This window comes from Oncorhynchus clarkii, chromosome 17 (assembly GCF_045791955.1).
Source record: "Oncorhynchus clarkii lewisi isolate Uvic-CL-2024 chromosome 17, UVic_Ocla_1.0, whole genome shotgun sequence".
NCBI classification, from domain to species: domain Eukaryota; kingdom Metazoa; phylum Chordata; class Actinopteri; order Salmoniformes; family Salmonidae; genus Oncorhynchus; species Oncorhynchus clarkii.
Window position 1 is genome coordinate 60,253,694 of NC_092163.1, and position 14,197 is coordinate 60,267,890.

The following is a 14,197-nucleotide window of genomic DNA, read 5'->3' on the forward strand; positions in this document are numbered from 1 at the left end:
CCACCCCTATTACTAGACTGTTCAACCTCTCTTTCATGTCGTCTGAGATTCCCAAAGATTGGAAAGCAGCTGCGGTCATCCCCCTCTTCAAAGGGGGTGACACTCTTGACCCAAACTGCTACAGACCTATATCTATCCTACCATGCCTTTCTAAGGTCTTCGAAAGCCAAGTCAACAAACAGATTACCGACCATTTCGAATCTCACCATACCTTCTCTGCTATGCAATCTGGTTTCAGAGCTGGTCATGGGTGCACCTCAGCCACGCTCAAGGTCCTAAATGATATCTTAACCGCCATCGATAAGAAACATTACTGGGCAGCCGTATTCATTGATCTGGCCAAGGCTTTCGACTCTGTCAATCACCACATCCTCATCGGCAGACTCGACAGCCTTGGTTTCTCAAATGATTGCCTCGCCTGGTTCACCAACTACTTCTCTGATAGAGTTCAGTGTGTCAAATCGGAGGGTCTGCTGTCCGGACCTCTGGCAGTCTCTATGGGGGTGCCACAGGGTTCAATTCTTGGACCGACTCTCTTCTCTGTATACATCAATGAGGTCGCTCTTGCTGCTGGTGAGTCTCTGATCCACCTCTACGCAGACGACACCATTCTGTATACTTCTGGCCCTTCTTTGGACACTGTGTTAACAACCCTCCAGGCAAGCTTCAATGCCATACAACTCTCCTTCCGTGGCCTCCAATTGCTCTTAAATACAAGTAAAACTAAATGCATGCTCTTCAACCGATCGCTACCTGTACCTACCCGCCTGTCCAACATTACTACTCTGGACGGCTCCGACTTAGAATACGTGGACAACTACAAATACTTAGGTGTCTGGTTAGACTGTAAACTCTCCTTCCAGACCCATATCAAACATCTCCAATCCACAGATGCTCCAGCAGGTATATCTCTCTAGTCACCCCCAAAACCAATTCTTTCTTTGGCCGCCTCTCCTTCCAGTTCTCTGCTGCCAATGACTGGAACGAACTACAAAAATCTCTGAAACTGGAAACACTTATCTCCCTCACTAGCTTTAAGCACCAACTGTCAGAGCAGCTCACAGATTACTGCACCTGTACATAGCCCACCTATAATTTAGCCCAAACAACTACCTCTTTCCCTACTGTATTTCATTTATTTATTTATTTTGCTCCTTTGCACCCCCCTTATTTTTATTTCTACTTTGCACATTCTCCCATTGCAAATCTACCATTCTAGTGTTTTACTTGCTATATTGTATCTACTTTGCCACCATGGCCTTTTTGCCTTTACCTCCCTTATCTCACCTCATTTGCTCACATCGTATATAGACTTGTTTATACTGTATTATTGACTGTATGTTTGTTTTACTCCATGTGTAACTCGGTGTCGTTGTATGTGTCGAACTGCTTTGCTTTATCTTGGCCAGGTCGCAATTGTAAATGAGAACTTGTTCTCAACTTGCCTACCTGGTTAAATAAAGGTGAAATAAATAAAAATAAATAAAATCCCCACACTGTTATCTAGTTGATTTTGCTCATTTTGCACCCCAGTATCCGTACACTCATCTTCTGCACATCTATCACTCCAGTGTTTAATTGCTATATTGTAATTATTTTGCCACTATGGCCTATTTATTGCCTTACCTCTGTTATCCTACCTCATTTGCACCCACTGTATATATACTTTTTCTACTGTTTTATTGACTGTATGTTTGTTTATTCCAAGTGTAACTGTGTTTGTGTCGCACTGCTTTCTTTACCTTGGCCAGGTCGCAGTTGTAAATGAGAACTTGTTCTCAACTAGCCTACCTGGCTAAATAAAGGTGAAATAAAAATTAATTAATGAATTAAAATCAGCCAACCAATGAGAACCTTTCACAATGGAGTTGCAGTAGTTCTAACATTACATTGTTATTATTTTATCAAGGAACAGCAACTTTGTGGCCTAATTTGTCAAGTAGGCTAGATACAGTTGAAGTCGGAGGTTTACATACACTTAGGTTGGAGTCATTAAAACTCGTTTTTCAACCACTCCACAAATTTCTTGTTAACAAACTATAGTTTTGGCAAGTCGGTTAGGACATCTACTTTGTGCATGACAAGTCATTTTTCCAGTAATTGCTTACAGATAGATTATTTCACTTATAATTCACTGTATCACAATTCCAGTGGGTCAGAAGTTTACATACACTAAATTGACAGCGCCTTTAATAAACAGCTTCCAGAAAACGCCATGGCTTTAGAAACTTCTGATAGGCTAATTGACATAATTTGAGTCGATTGGAGGTGTACCTGTGAATGTATTTCAAGGCCTACCTTCAAACTCAGTGCCTCTTTGCTTGACATCATGGGAAAATCAAAAGTAAACAGCCAAGACCTCAGAAAAAAGAGTCTTGTTCATCCTTGGAAGCAATTTCCAAACACCTGAAGGTACCACGTTCATCTGTACAAACAATAGCACGCAAGTATAAACACCATGGGACCACGCAGCCGTCATACCTCTCAGGAAGGAGAGATTAACGTACTTTGGTGCGAAAAGTGCAAATCAATCCCAGAAAAACAGCAAAGGACCTTGTGAAGATGCTGGAGGAAACAGGTACAAAAGTGTCTATATCCACAGTAAAACAAGTCCTATATCAACATAACCTGAAAGGCCTCTCAGCAAGGAAGAAGCCACGGCTCCAAAACCGCCATAAAAAAAACAGACTACGGTTTGCAACTGCACATGGGGACAAAGATCGTACTTTTTGGAGAAAAGTCCTCTGGTCTGATGAAACAAAAATATAACTGTTTGGCCATAATGATCATCGTTATGTTTGGAGAAAAAAGGGGGAGGCTTGCAAGCCGAAGAACACCATCCCAACCGTGAAGCGCTGGGGTGGCAGCATCATGTTGTGGTGGTGCTTTGCCGCAGGAGGGACTGGTGCACTTCACAAAATAGATGGCTTCATAAGGAAGGAAAATTATGTGGATATATTGAAGCAACATCTCAAGACATCAGTCAGGAAGTTAAAGCTTGGTCCCAAATGGGTCTTCCAAATGGACAATGACCCCAAGCATACTTCCAAAGTTGTGGCAAAATGGCTTATGGACAGCAAAGTCAAGGTATTGGAGTAGCCATCACAAAGCCCTGACAATCATATAGAAAATATGTGGGCAGAACTGAAAAAGCGTGTGCGAGCAAGGAGGCCTACAAATCTGACTCAGTTACACCAGCTCTGTCAGGAGCAATGGGCCTGAAATTCACCCAACTTATTGTGGGAAGCTTGTGGAAGGCTACCTGAAATGTTTGACCCAAGTTAAACAATTTAAAGGCAATGCTACCAAATATGAATTGAGTGTATGTAAACGTCTGACCCACTGGGAATGTGATGAAAGAAATAAAAGCTGAAATAAATCACTCTCTCTACTATTATTCTGAAATTTCACATTTTTAAAATTAAGTGGTGATCCTAACTGACATAAGACAGGGAATTTTTACTATGATTAAATGTCAGGAATTGTGAAAAACTGAGTTTAAATGTATTTGGCTAAGGTGTATGTAAACTTTCGACATCAACTGTACTTAATTTCAACTCACAGAATACCTCATATATTGGTGTAACATGTCACGAATCACAGGGGCAGGGAAAGGGGTGAGCCCTGCACCCTCACTCTTGGACAAATACATTAACGTGTACAGCAGCGGCTCAAGTGGCTAATTAGATAGCGGCAATCAGGGAAGAATGAATAAACATTGCACCTACTGTGTATCATTGACCTTGACTTCTATAAACACACACACACACACCCTTGTAAAAACAGTAGACTTGTCGATAGAAGGTAGTTGGGTTTTCCTCTGTAATCGAGTTAGGTTGTTCTCTGTAATCTATACTGAACAAAAATATAAATGCAACATGCAACAATTTCAACAATTTACAGAAAATCTATCAATTAAAAAAAATTCATTAGGCCCTAATCTTTGGATTTCACATGACTGGGCAGGGGTGCAGTGATGGGTGGGCCTTGCAGGGCATAGACCCACCCACTTGGGAGCCAGGCCCAGCCAATCAGAATGCGTTTTTCCCCACAAACAGGATTTATTACAGACAGTAAATCTCCTCAGTTTCATCAGCTGTCCGGGTGGCTGGTCTCAGACGATCCCGCAGGTGTAGAAGCCGAATGTGGAGGTCCTGGTCTGCTGTGGTTACACATGGCCTACGGTTGTGAGGCCGGTTGGACGTCCTACCAAATTCTCTAAAACGACGTTGGAGGCAGCTTATGGTAGAGAAATTAACATTAAATTATCTGGCAACAGCTTTGGTGGACATTCCTGCAGTCAGCATGCCAATTGCATGCCTACTCAAACTTAAGACATCTGTGCCATTGTGTTTGTTTGACAAAACTGCACATTTTAGAGTGGCCTTTTATTGTCCCCAGTACAAGGTGCACCTGTGTAATTGTCATGCTGTTTAATCAGCTTCTTGATATGCCACACCTGTCCGGTGGATGGATTATCTTAGCAAAGGAGAAATGCTCACTAACAAGGATGTAAACAAATTTGTGCACAACACTTGAGAGAATTTCAGATCTTATATTTCAGCTCATGAAACATAGGACCAACACTTTTTATGTTGCGTTTATATTTTTGTTCAGTATAGTTGGGTTGTTCTCTGTAATCTAGTTGAGTTGTTCACAGCTCCACGCACACATCGTGAGTTGCAGCTAATGAAGAATCATGCTCCTGGCTCGTCCTATGTGCAGACTCAGAATTCTCACTATTCTCTTAGGGTATCTTCACACTTGTTCACTTCCAGTCAAATTTTTTTAACTCAGTGCGGTTCGCTTACATTTTTTTTGCAGTGTGAACTCCAAAGGAACTCAGACACCTCAAAAGAGCCCCAGAAACGAATCGAACTGAGACCATCTCGAGAGTTGTTCTGAGTTCGGCTCACTTTTTATGTTGCGTTTATATTTTTGTTCAGTATAGTTGGGTTGTTCTCTGTAATCTAGTTGAGTTGTTCACAGCTCCACGTACACATCGTGAGTTGCAGCTGGTTACCTTTTTTAGGACAATGTTAACGCAAAGCTCCCCAGGTTCGCAAGTCATTATTCCCGCACCACACACTATACTACTGCAACACTGTTTCCCCTGCCATAAACCTTCCCATTGGTGCCACAAAAGAGAGAAGATGCAGGTTCGCAGAAAAAAATGTGTCCTGTTTTTTGGATATTGATTAGCAGTTGTCACGGATGCACAGAAATTTGAAAATGTGTGGTGTTTGTAGTTCAGATAATTTGTTTATAATATGTGATCTATAGGCTAAGAGAGCTTCATGAGCTGTTTATTGATTGTAGGGTTTCAGTAGTGTGAGAAGACAATATATTTGGTGAGAATCACAACATAGGTTACAAAATCTATTTTAGCTCGGGACAGTACCCGAGCAGTACCACCTTGGGTGTAAAACTTTCAATGACAGCATTATTTATTCTGCAGTTATTCTGCAGTTATTCTATTATTCTATTGCTATTCATTCTGTTTCCAATAAAAATGTGCATGTTATTAGTATCTTCTGAATACAATTATTATCTCTCATATTTTAACTAAATGCAATGTATTAGCTTCTAGCTGTCTAATAACATATTCTGATTGAATTGCTTGTCCTGCACTTTGTAAAAACCCAGAGTGCATGTTGGAAAAATATCTTGATTCCTTTCTAAACATAGCAATGTGAATGCAAAGAGGACTTGGTTCACAAAATAGTTGACGTGAACTGGCAAAAGAGTTGAGACCTCATTCAAAGGCAAGGGCAGTGTGAATACAAAGATAACAGTTCTTATGCTTCTTATTTTTTACCCCAGAGTTCACTTTAAAGAGGACTGAGATCGGTTATTTTAAAGAAGACTATATGTGAAAACACCCTTAGTTAAATTCTAGAAGCATGTGAGCCAGAGTGGGCAGAGAGTGACATACAGTAAGCATGGAATAGAGAGAGGCCTTGAATGCTTGTGGCCACTCATGTGTAGAATTAATATAGCCAGGAGTGACTTCACACTCACTAAAGTGCGGTGGGGGAGCACTGATACGGCAGAATGAAGACTAGTCTGGCCATCTCTCTCTTTCACCCTCTCCATTTCCCTGGGGTTTGTGTTCTGTTTGTCTTGTCAGAGCAGAGTGCACTGGCAATGTAGTGTTGACTCTGCGATATTGACCCACATTTAGAGGGAAAAGAGAATCTATTATAATAGATTACAGAGCAGCATAATATTGCATGGATTAATGCAAACATAAATGTCATATTCTCCAGATGGTTTAAATTGTGTAGTATTTATGAATGCCTGACTGTAAATATGAATGTCTGACCCTGTCTGACTGTAAATGTGTTTTCAGCAAACTACTGTGGCTGCCCATCCCTGATTATTCTGTCTTCACAAACTGTTCCATCTGTAGATGGCAGTGTAACAGCTTGCATCACTAAAGTCTGGATTAGATTCACGAGGTCAGAAAATGTCATTACAGAATGTATGAGTTGCTTTCAGAGAAAATTACAGAGATGAATTGATTTGTTAGAATCACAGCATATATTCCTCATTACAACATGCCTGAGACGAGCAGAGGTCTGAGAATGGGTCTATTTCTCCGGAGCGGCTAAGATGTGCGCAGGTCTAGTATGGCAGGTATTTCTCATCATGCAGAATGCTGGAGATGTGAATATGTCTAGGGATTGAGTGTATTTCTCATCCTGGCCCATGGCTCAGATGTGAGGCCTGGTGTTGGTTTGAGCCCAAGTGGCCACGAGCACAGCCCATGGGCATTCCTATGGGACTTGATTTAACTCTCAGCTCAGCCAAACGTGTGGAGCAGCACAAGATAGTACAGCACAATGCTGGAGCCGCACACACAACAACGTTCCTTCTGCCTGGCTACAGCTCGCATCCAGCCAGCAGGTTGTATCCTATTTGCAAAAAGCCCTCGGGTCACAGGTGTGAGTGAGTCCATCCTTTCACACACCTCTCCACCCCGAATCACGGTGTGACCTGACCTGGCAACGCACACTCTCAGACACAAGCTACTGTGTTACTGTACAAAACACCTACCACTGCAGTCTGCAGACAGGGAGGGAGAGACAGCAGGAAGAGGAAGAGGGGGGAGTGAGGTAGAGAAGTAAAGATGAGATAGATGGGGAGATGGAGAGGGGGGAGAGAGAGGAAAGTGATCAGCTGGTCCATACCACAGAACAGATAACTAAAATCCCAACAGACAACATTCATACACTACATGACCAAAAGTATCTGGACAACTGTTCGTCGAACATCTCTTTCCAAATTCATGGGCATTAAAATGGAGTTGGTCCCCACTCTTATGGGAAGGATTTCCACTAAATGTTGGAACATTGCGGCGGGGACTTGATTCCATTCAGCCACAAGAGCATTAGTGAGGGTGGGCACTGATGTTGGGAGATTAGGCTTGACTCGCAGTCGGCATTACAATTCATCCCAAAGTTGTTCGATGGGATTCAGGTCAGGGCTCTGTGCATGCCAGTCAAGTTCTTCCACACCGATCTCGACAAACCATTTCTGTATGGACCTAGCTTTATGCATGGGGGCATTGTCATGCTGAAATAGGAAAGGGCCTTCCCCAAACTGTTGCCACAAAGTTGGAAGAACAGAATTGTCTAGAATGTCATTGTATGCTGAAGCGTTAAGATTTCCCTTCACTCGAACTAAGGGGCCTAGCCCGAACCATGAAAAACATTATTTCTCCTCCATTAAACTTTACTATGCCTTGAGGAAGGTAGCGTTCTCCTGGCTTCCGCCAAACCCAGATTCGTCTGTCGGACTGCCAGATGGTGAAGCGTGATTCATCACTCCAAAGAACGCATTTCCACTGCTCGGGACCAATGGCAAATAGCTTTACACTACTCCAGCCGATGCTTGGCATTGCAGATGGTGATCTTAGGCTTGTGTGCGGCTGCTCGGCCATGGAAACCCATTTCACAAAGCTTCCAACAAACAGTTATTGTGCTGTCAATGCTTCTAAAAACAGTTTGGAACTGGGTAGTGAGTCAGATGATTTTTACACACTAGGAGCTTCAGCACTCAGCGGCACCGTTCTATGTGCTTGTGTTGCCTACCACTTGGTGGCTGAGCCGCTGTTGCTCCTAGACGTTTCCACTTCACAATATCAGCACTTACAGTTGACAGGGGCAGCTCTAGCAGGACAGAAATGTGACAAATTGACTTGTTGGAAAGGTGGCACTATGACAGTGCCACGTTGAAAGTTACTGAGCTCTTCAGTAACTTTCTACTACCAGCCATTCTACTACCAATGTTTGTCTACGAAACTGCATGGCTGTGTGTTCAATTTTATACACCTGTCAGCAACAGGCTTGTCCACATACTATTGGCTATGTACTGTATTTCCTATTCCAAGTTCAACAGGACTTGCCATCTGTGGAAGAGAAGGAATGGATCCCTTTAGATGTACACATCAGGGTTTGACTGAGATACTGTATCTAGCAATAATAGCCCCATACTCTGTTGAACTAAAGTTTCCAATGATCCACTCATAGCACAGCTCCAACCTGAGCCTTCCACCGTGAGGAAGCAGGGTCTAAAATAGCCCCTTCTCTCTCTCCCTCGCACTTATCTGATGCACACATAGACACATAGTTTGACGTCACAGACGGGCACAGCTGCCTCCCTGGCCAAAGTCTAGACTCTAGACAATGTCTACTCTCTATCTCTGTGCACTCAGGGCATAGAGACTGATATAACTCTGACAATGTCAGACAACAAAGACCCATTGCACCACATATTTCACACTAGGGTGTGTTACAGTAACTGTGTGAAGCTAAAACTATAATCAACCAGCAACATCTGTCATCTCAGAAACAGAAGGCTCTCGCCAAAATTAAAATTTCTGAATGAGTATTGATGGTACTACTACCTAAATGTACATGTGTGAGTGTCCTCACACAACCAGTGGAAGAAGGTGCATGTTGAGTAATCAGTCTGTCTCGGCGTCTACAACACCTGGTCATACTCACACAGGAAATATCATTACCACACCATGGTGTGCAGCTATTGACAGAACATGAACCCACCCTATGGACCACCTAACGAGGACTCAGGACTTACTAATCATATTAACACAATCTGGATCAGGTGCTACTCAGAGTGGGACTGAGGGAAGAACAGCAGTCAGGGGCTTGGGGTTTTTATGTCATAGGAAGTACACATGATGTGGCCATGTATATGTAAACAGGAAGTAGTGTGAGAGTGAGTTAGGAGCAGATTCAATCGCATCACCAGGTCACGTTTTATGTCACTGAGGCCTTGCACATGACTGGCTGTGATGAATCTAAGTAAACAACCTGTGACTGGAAATTAAATGCTGTTATGTACTTCCTAACATGCTTAGCAAACATGAGTTTGTTTACATACAGTGGGGCAAAAAAGTATTTTGTCAGCCACCAATTGTGCAAGTTCTCCCACTTAAAAAGATGAGAGAGGCCTGTAATTTTCATCATAGGTACACTTCAACAATGACAGACAAAACGAGAGAGAAAAAATTCAGAAAATCACATTGTAGGATTTTTAACGAATTTATTTGCAAATGATGGTGGAAAATACGTTTTTGGTCAATAACAAAAGTTTATCTCAATACTTTGTTATATACCCTTTGTTGGCAATGACAGAGGTCAAACGTTTTCTGTAAGTCTTCACAAGGTTTTCACACACTGTTGCTGGTATTTTGGCCCATTCCTCCATGCAGATCTCCTCTAGAGCAGTGATGTTTTGGGGCTGTTGCTGGGCAACACGGACTTTCAACTCCCTCCAAAGATTTTCTATGGGGTTGAGATCTGGAGACTGGCGAGGCCACTCCAGGACTTTGAAATGCTTCTTACAAAGCAACTCCTTCGTTGCCCGGGCGGTGTGTTTGGGATCATTGTCATGCTGAAAGACCCAGCCACGTTTCATCTTCAATGCCCTTGCTGATGGAAGGAGGTTTTCACTCAAAATCTCACGATACAAGGCCCCATTCATTCTTTCCTTTACACGGATCAGTCGTCCTGGTCCCTTTGCAGGAAAAACAGCCCCAAAGCATGATGTTTCCACCCCCATGCTTCACAGTAGGTATGGTGTTCTTTGGATGCAACTCAGCATTCTTTGTCCTACAAACATGACAAGTTGAGTTTTTACCAAAAAGTTTTATTTTGGTTTCATCTGACCATATGACATCTCCCAATCTTCTTCTGGATCATCCAAATGCTCTCTAGCAAACTTCAGACGGGCCTGGACATGCACTGGCTTAAGCAGGGGGACTCGTCTGGCACTGCAGGATTTGAGTCCCTGGCGGCGTAGTGTGTTACTGATGGCAGCCTTTGTTACGTTGGTCCCAGATCTCTGTAGGTCATTCACTAGGTCCCCCCGTGTGGTTCTGGGATTTTTGCTCACCGTTCTTGTGATCCTTTTGACCCCATGGGGTGAGATCTTGCGTGGAGCCCCAGATCGAGGGAGATTATCAGTGGTCTTGTATGTCTTCCATTTCCTAATAATTGCTCCCACAGTTGATTTCTTCAAACCAAGCTGCTTACCTATTGCAGATTCAGTCTTCCCAGCCTGGTGCAGGTCTACAATTCTGTTTCTGGTGTCCTTTGACAGCTCTTTGGTCTTGGCCATAGTGGAGATTGGAGTGTGACTGTTTGAGGTTGTGGACAGGTGTCTTTTATACTGATAACGAGTGGAAGACAGAGGAGCCTCTTAAAGAAGAAGTTACAGGTCTGTGAGGGCCAGAAATCTTGCTTGTTTGTAGGTGACTTATTTTCCACCATAATTTGCAAATAAATTCATTAAAAATCCTACAATGTGATTTTCTGGATTTTTTTCCATCATTTTGTCTTTCATAGTTTAAGTGTACCTATGATGAAAATTACAGGCCTCTCTCATCTTTTTAAGTAGGAGAACTTGCACAATTGGTGGCTGACTAAATACTTTTTTGCCCCACTGTATACATCAAATATAACGTACTGAACTTATTACCCAGTAACTAGGTATTTACTTTTAAAGAGGCAAACAGCAGCTGTTATATCCATTATTGGACTTATAAATGAATGATATGTACCTGTTGATTCTTGAAGAATATGACTTATAAATGCCTCATGACCTTAGATGAACTGTCATACCCCATCAGATACCAAAATACAAGCTGGTTTTACGCCAATGTTTGTAAACAAAGTAAATGTAAACAAACCCTATATAGCCTCAAAACATGGTTAAACTATAATTGCATTCATAGCTATGTCTATGAATATGAAAGTGTTTACATTTCTCCAGTCCCATCCCTCAGCTTTTTACCAAACTAGGAACGGGGAGATCTCTTTGTTATTGTTTCTACTGCCGATTGCCACTTTAAATAAGGCTGTTCTAATCGAATTTGTGTGCCCAGCATACCTGTGTGTGTATGTGTGTGCGTGTGTGTGTGTCACACTCACGTTGGCTTGGAGGCCTCGGCCTGGTCAGTCTGGAGCTTATGCCCCCCCTCCACCTCCATGGTGCAGTAGACGACTCGATTGGGCGCCAGAGACTTTAACCCCTGAACCTCCACAATCACCACCTGACAGAGAGAATACTGCAAGTCAAATGCCTATACATGTTATGTATTTCCAACATGCATCTGCTGCTAGAAACTAGTTTCAGACACAAAAAAATGCATTTTATCAGTTAGAGCTAGAGCACTGTTACAGACACTGATAATACTATAAAGAAACATCTGACTTGTTATTTTTTTTTACAAACATGGGCGCCCCCGATAAACTCAGCCCCTCTGAACTACAGCCATGTCCCCTGACAGCAGCAGAATAGGGAGTTTAAAACATTACGACTGTATTGAATGGCTGCTACTATAAACATGTCTGAGGTATACGAGAGTGGAGGGACCATTAATCATCAGAGCCTATCCCCCTTGGCGTTTTTCCTATTTTGTTGCATTACAACCTGTAATTTAAATTGATTTTTTATTTGGATTTCATGTAATGGACATACACAAAATAGTCCAAATTGGTGAAGTGAAATGAAAAAAATTACTTGTTTCAAAAAATATTTGTAGTGGTGCGTGCATATGTATTCCCCCCTTTGCTATGAAGCCCCTAAATAAGCTCTGTTGCAACCAATTACCTCCAGAAGTCACATAATTAGTTAATTAAAGTCCACCTCTGTGCAATCTAAATGTCACATGATCTCAGTATATATACACACCTGCTCTGAATGGCCCCAGAGTCTGCAACACCACAAAGCAAGGGGCACCACCAAGAAAGCGTCACCATGAAGACCAAGGAGCTCTCCAAACAGGTCAGGGACAATGTCGTGGAGAAGTACAGATCAGGGTTATAACAAAAATATCAAAAACTTTGAACATCGCACGGAGCACCATTAAATCCATTATTAAAAAATTGAAATAATAAGGCACCACAACAAACCTGCCAAGAGAGGGCCGCCCACCAAAACTCATGAACCAGGCAAGGAGAGCATTAATCAGAGAGGCAACAAAGAGACCAAAGATAACTCTGAAGGAGCTGCAAAGCTCCACAGCAGAGATGGGAGTATCTGTCCATAGGACCACTTTAAGCCGTACCCTCCACAGAGCTGGGCTTTACGGAAGAGTGGCAAGAAAAAAGCCATTGCTTTAATTAAGAAAACACGTTTGGTGTTCGCCAAAAGGCATGTCGGAGACTCCCCAAACATATGGAAGTAGGTACTCTGGTCAGATGAGACAACAATTTTGCTTTCTGGCCATCAAGGAAAACGCTATACATGGCGTAAACCCAACACCTCTCATCACCCCGATAAAACCATTGCCAACAGTGAAGCATGGTGGTGGCAGCATCATGCTGTGGGGATGTTTTTCATCGGCAGGGACTGGGAAACTAGTCAGAATTGAAGGACTGATGGATGGCACTAAATACAAGGAAATTCTTGAGGGAAACCTGTTTCAGTCTTCCAGAGATTCCAGAGACTGGGATGGGGGTTCACCTTCCAGCAGGACAATGACCCTAAGCATACTGCTAAAGCAACTCTCGAGTGGTTTAATGGGTACTATTTAAATGTCTTGGAATTGTCTAGTCAATGCCCAGACCTCAATCCAACTGAGAATCTGTGGTATGACTTAAAGATTGCTGTATACCAGCGGAACCCCATCCAACTTGAAGGAGCTGGAGCAGTTTTGCCTTGAAGAATGGGGAAAAATCCCAGGGGCTAGATGTGCAAAGCTTATAGAGACATACCCCAGGAGACTTGCAGCTGTAATTGCTGCAAAAGGAGGCTCTAAAAAGTATTGCCTTTGGGGGAGTGAATAGTTATGCACGCTCAAGTTTAGTTTTGTCTTTTTTAACAATAAAACATATTTTGCATCTTCAAAGTGGTAGGCATGTTGTGTAAATCAAATGATACATTTTAATTCCAGGTTGTAAGGCAACAAAAAGGAAAAATGCCAAGGTGGGTGAATAGTTTCGCAAGCCACTGTATCTCCCTCTTTTCCTGGCTCTCTCTCTCTCTCTCTCTCTCTCTCTCTTTCTCTCTCTCTAAACCACCTATGTCATTCAGTCTACATCTCTCTCTTACTTTCCCTCTCAGTGTCTGTCTGTTTCTAAAGTAAGAAGAGCCTTGAATGTTATTTTCTATGTAGCCTGACAGATGAAATAGTCAGGATTACTTCAATAGCACACTTCTGCATATGACCACTGGAGGCAGTGTCTCTGACACGCTATGTATGAGCTGCAGTGTTAACCAACCATACCTCCAGAGTGAAGGAGAGCACCACATCAGACTTGGACAGTGTGTTCTCGTCCTCCTGGCCCATGTCTATGATAGAGCTGTTGTGTCCTCGTTTGAGCTTCTGCAGTTTGAACTCTCCTCCCTTAGACACGGGCATGCTCTCCAGGTTAGCCATAAGCAGGTTCACTGAGGATCTCAGCTCCTCTATGAACATGGCCTCCATCTCTTTGGAAACAAACTTGGGAAACCTGCCACCCTGTTATGGCACAGAAACATACACACACAGGTATACACACAGGCACGCACATACACACACACAGGCACGCAAGCACACATAAGTCACACCCACACACACGTCCATCGTGTAGTCTACAACCATAAAGGTATTTTTAAAGAGGATCTTAATTTATGGGTACTCCTGCATGAGTCTACCTCTGCTCTTACATTATTGAGGCAGTTT

At 42.7% G+C, this 14,197-nt stretch overlaps 1 protein-coding gene across 1 annotated transcript in view; it reads right to left on the reverse strand.

Moving 5' to 3' along the window:
- LOC139371203 (calcium-dependent secretion activator 1-like) overlaps positions 1 to 14,197 on the reverse strand; it is a 162,461-nt gene that overhangs the window by 99,762 nt on the left and 48,502 nt on the right. The window contains exons 6-7 of the mRNA XM_071111390.1: positions 13,760 to 13,993; positions 11,460 to 11,581 (exon numbers count right to left, since the gene is read on the reverse strand). Coding sequence (XP_070967491.1) covers positions 11,460 to 11,581; positions 13,760 to 13,993 — 356 coding nt within the window. The remainder of the gene's footprint in view (positions 1 to 11,459; positions 11,582 to 13,759; positions 13,994 to 14,197) is intronic.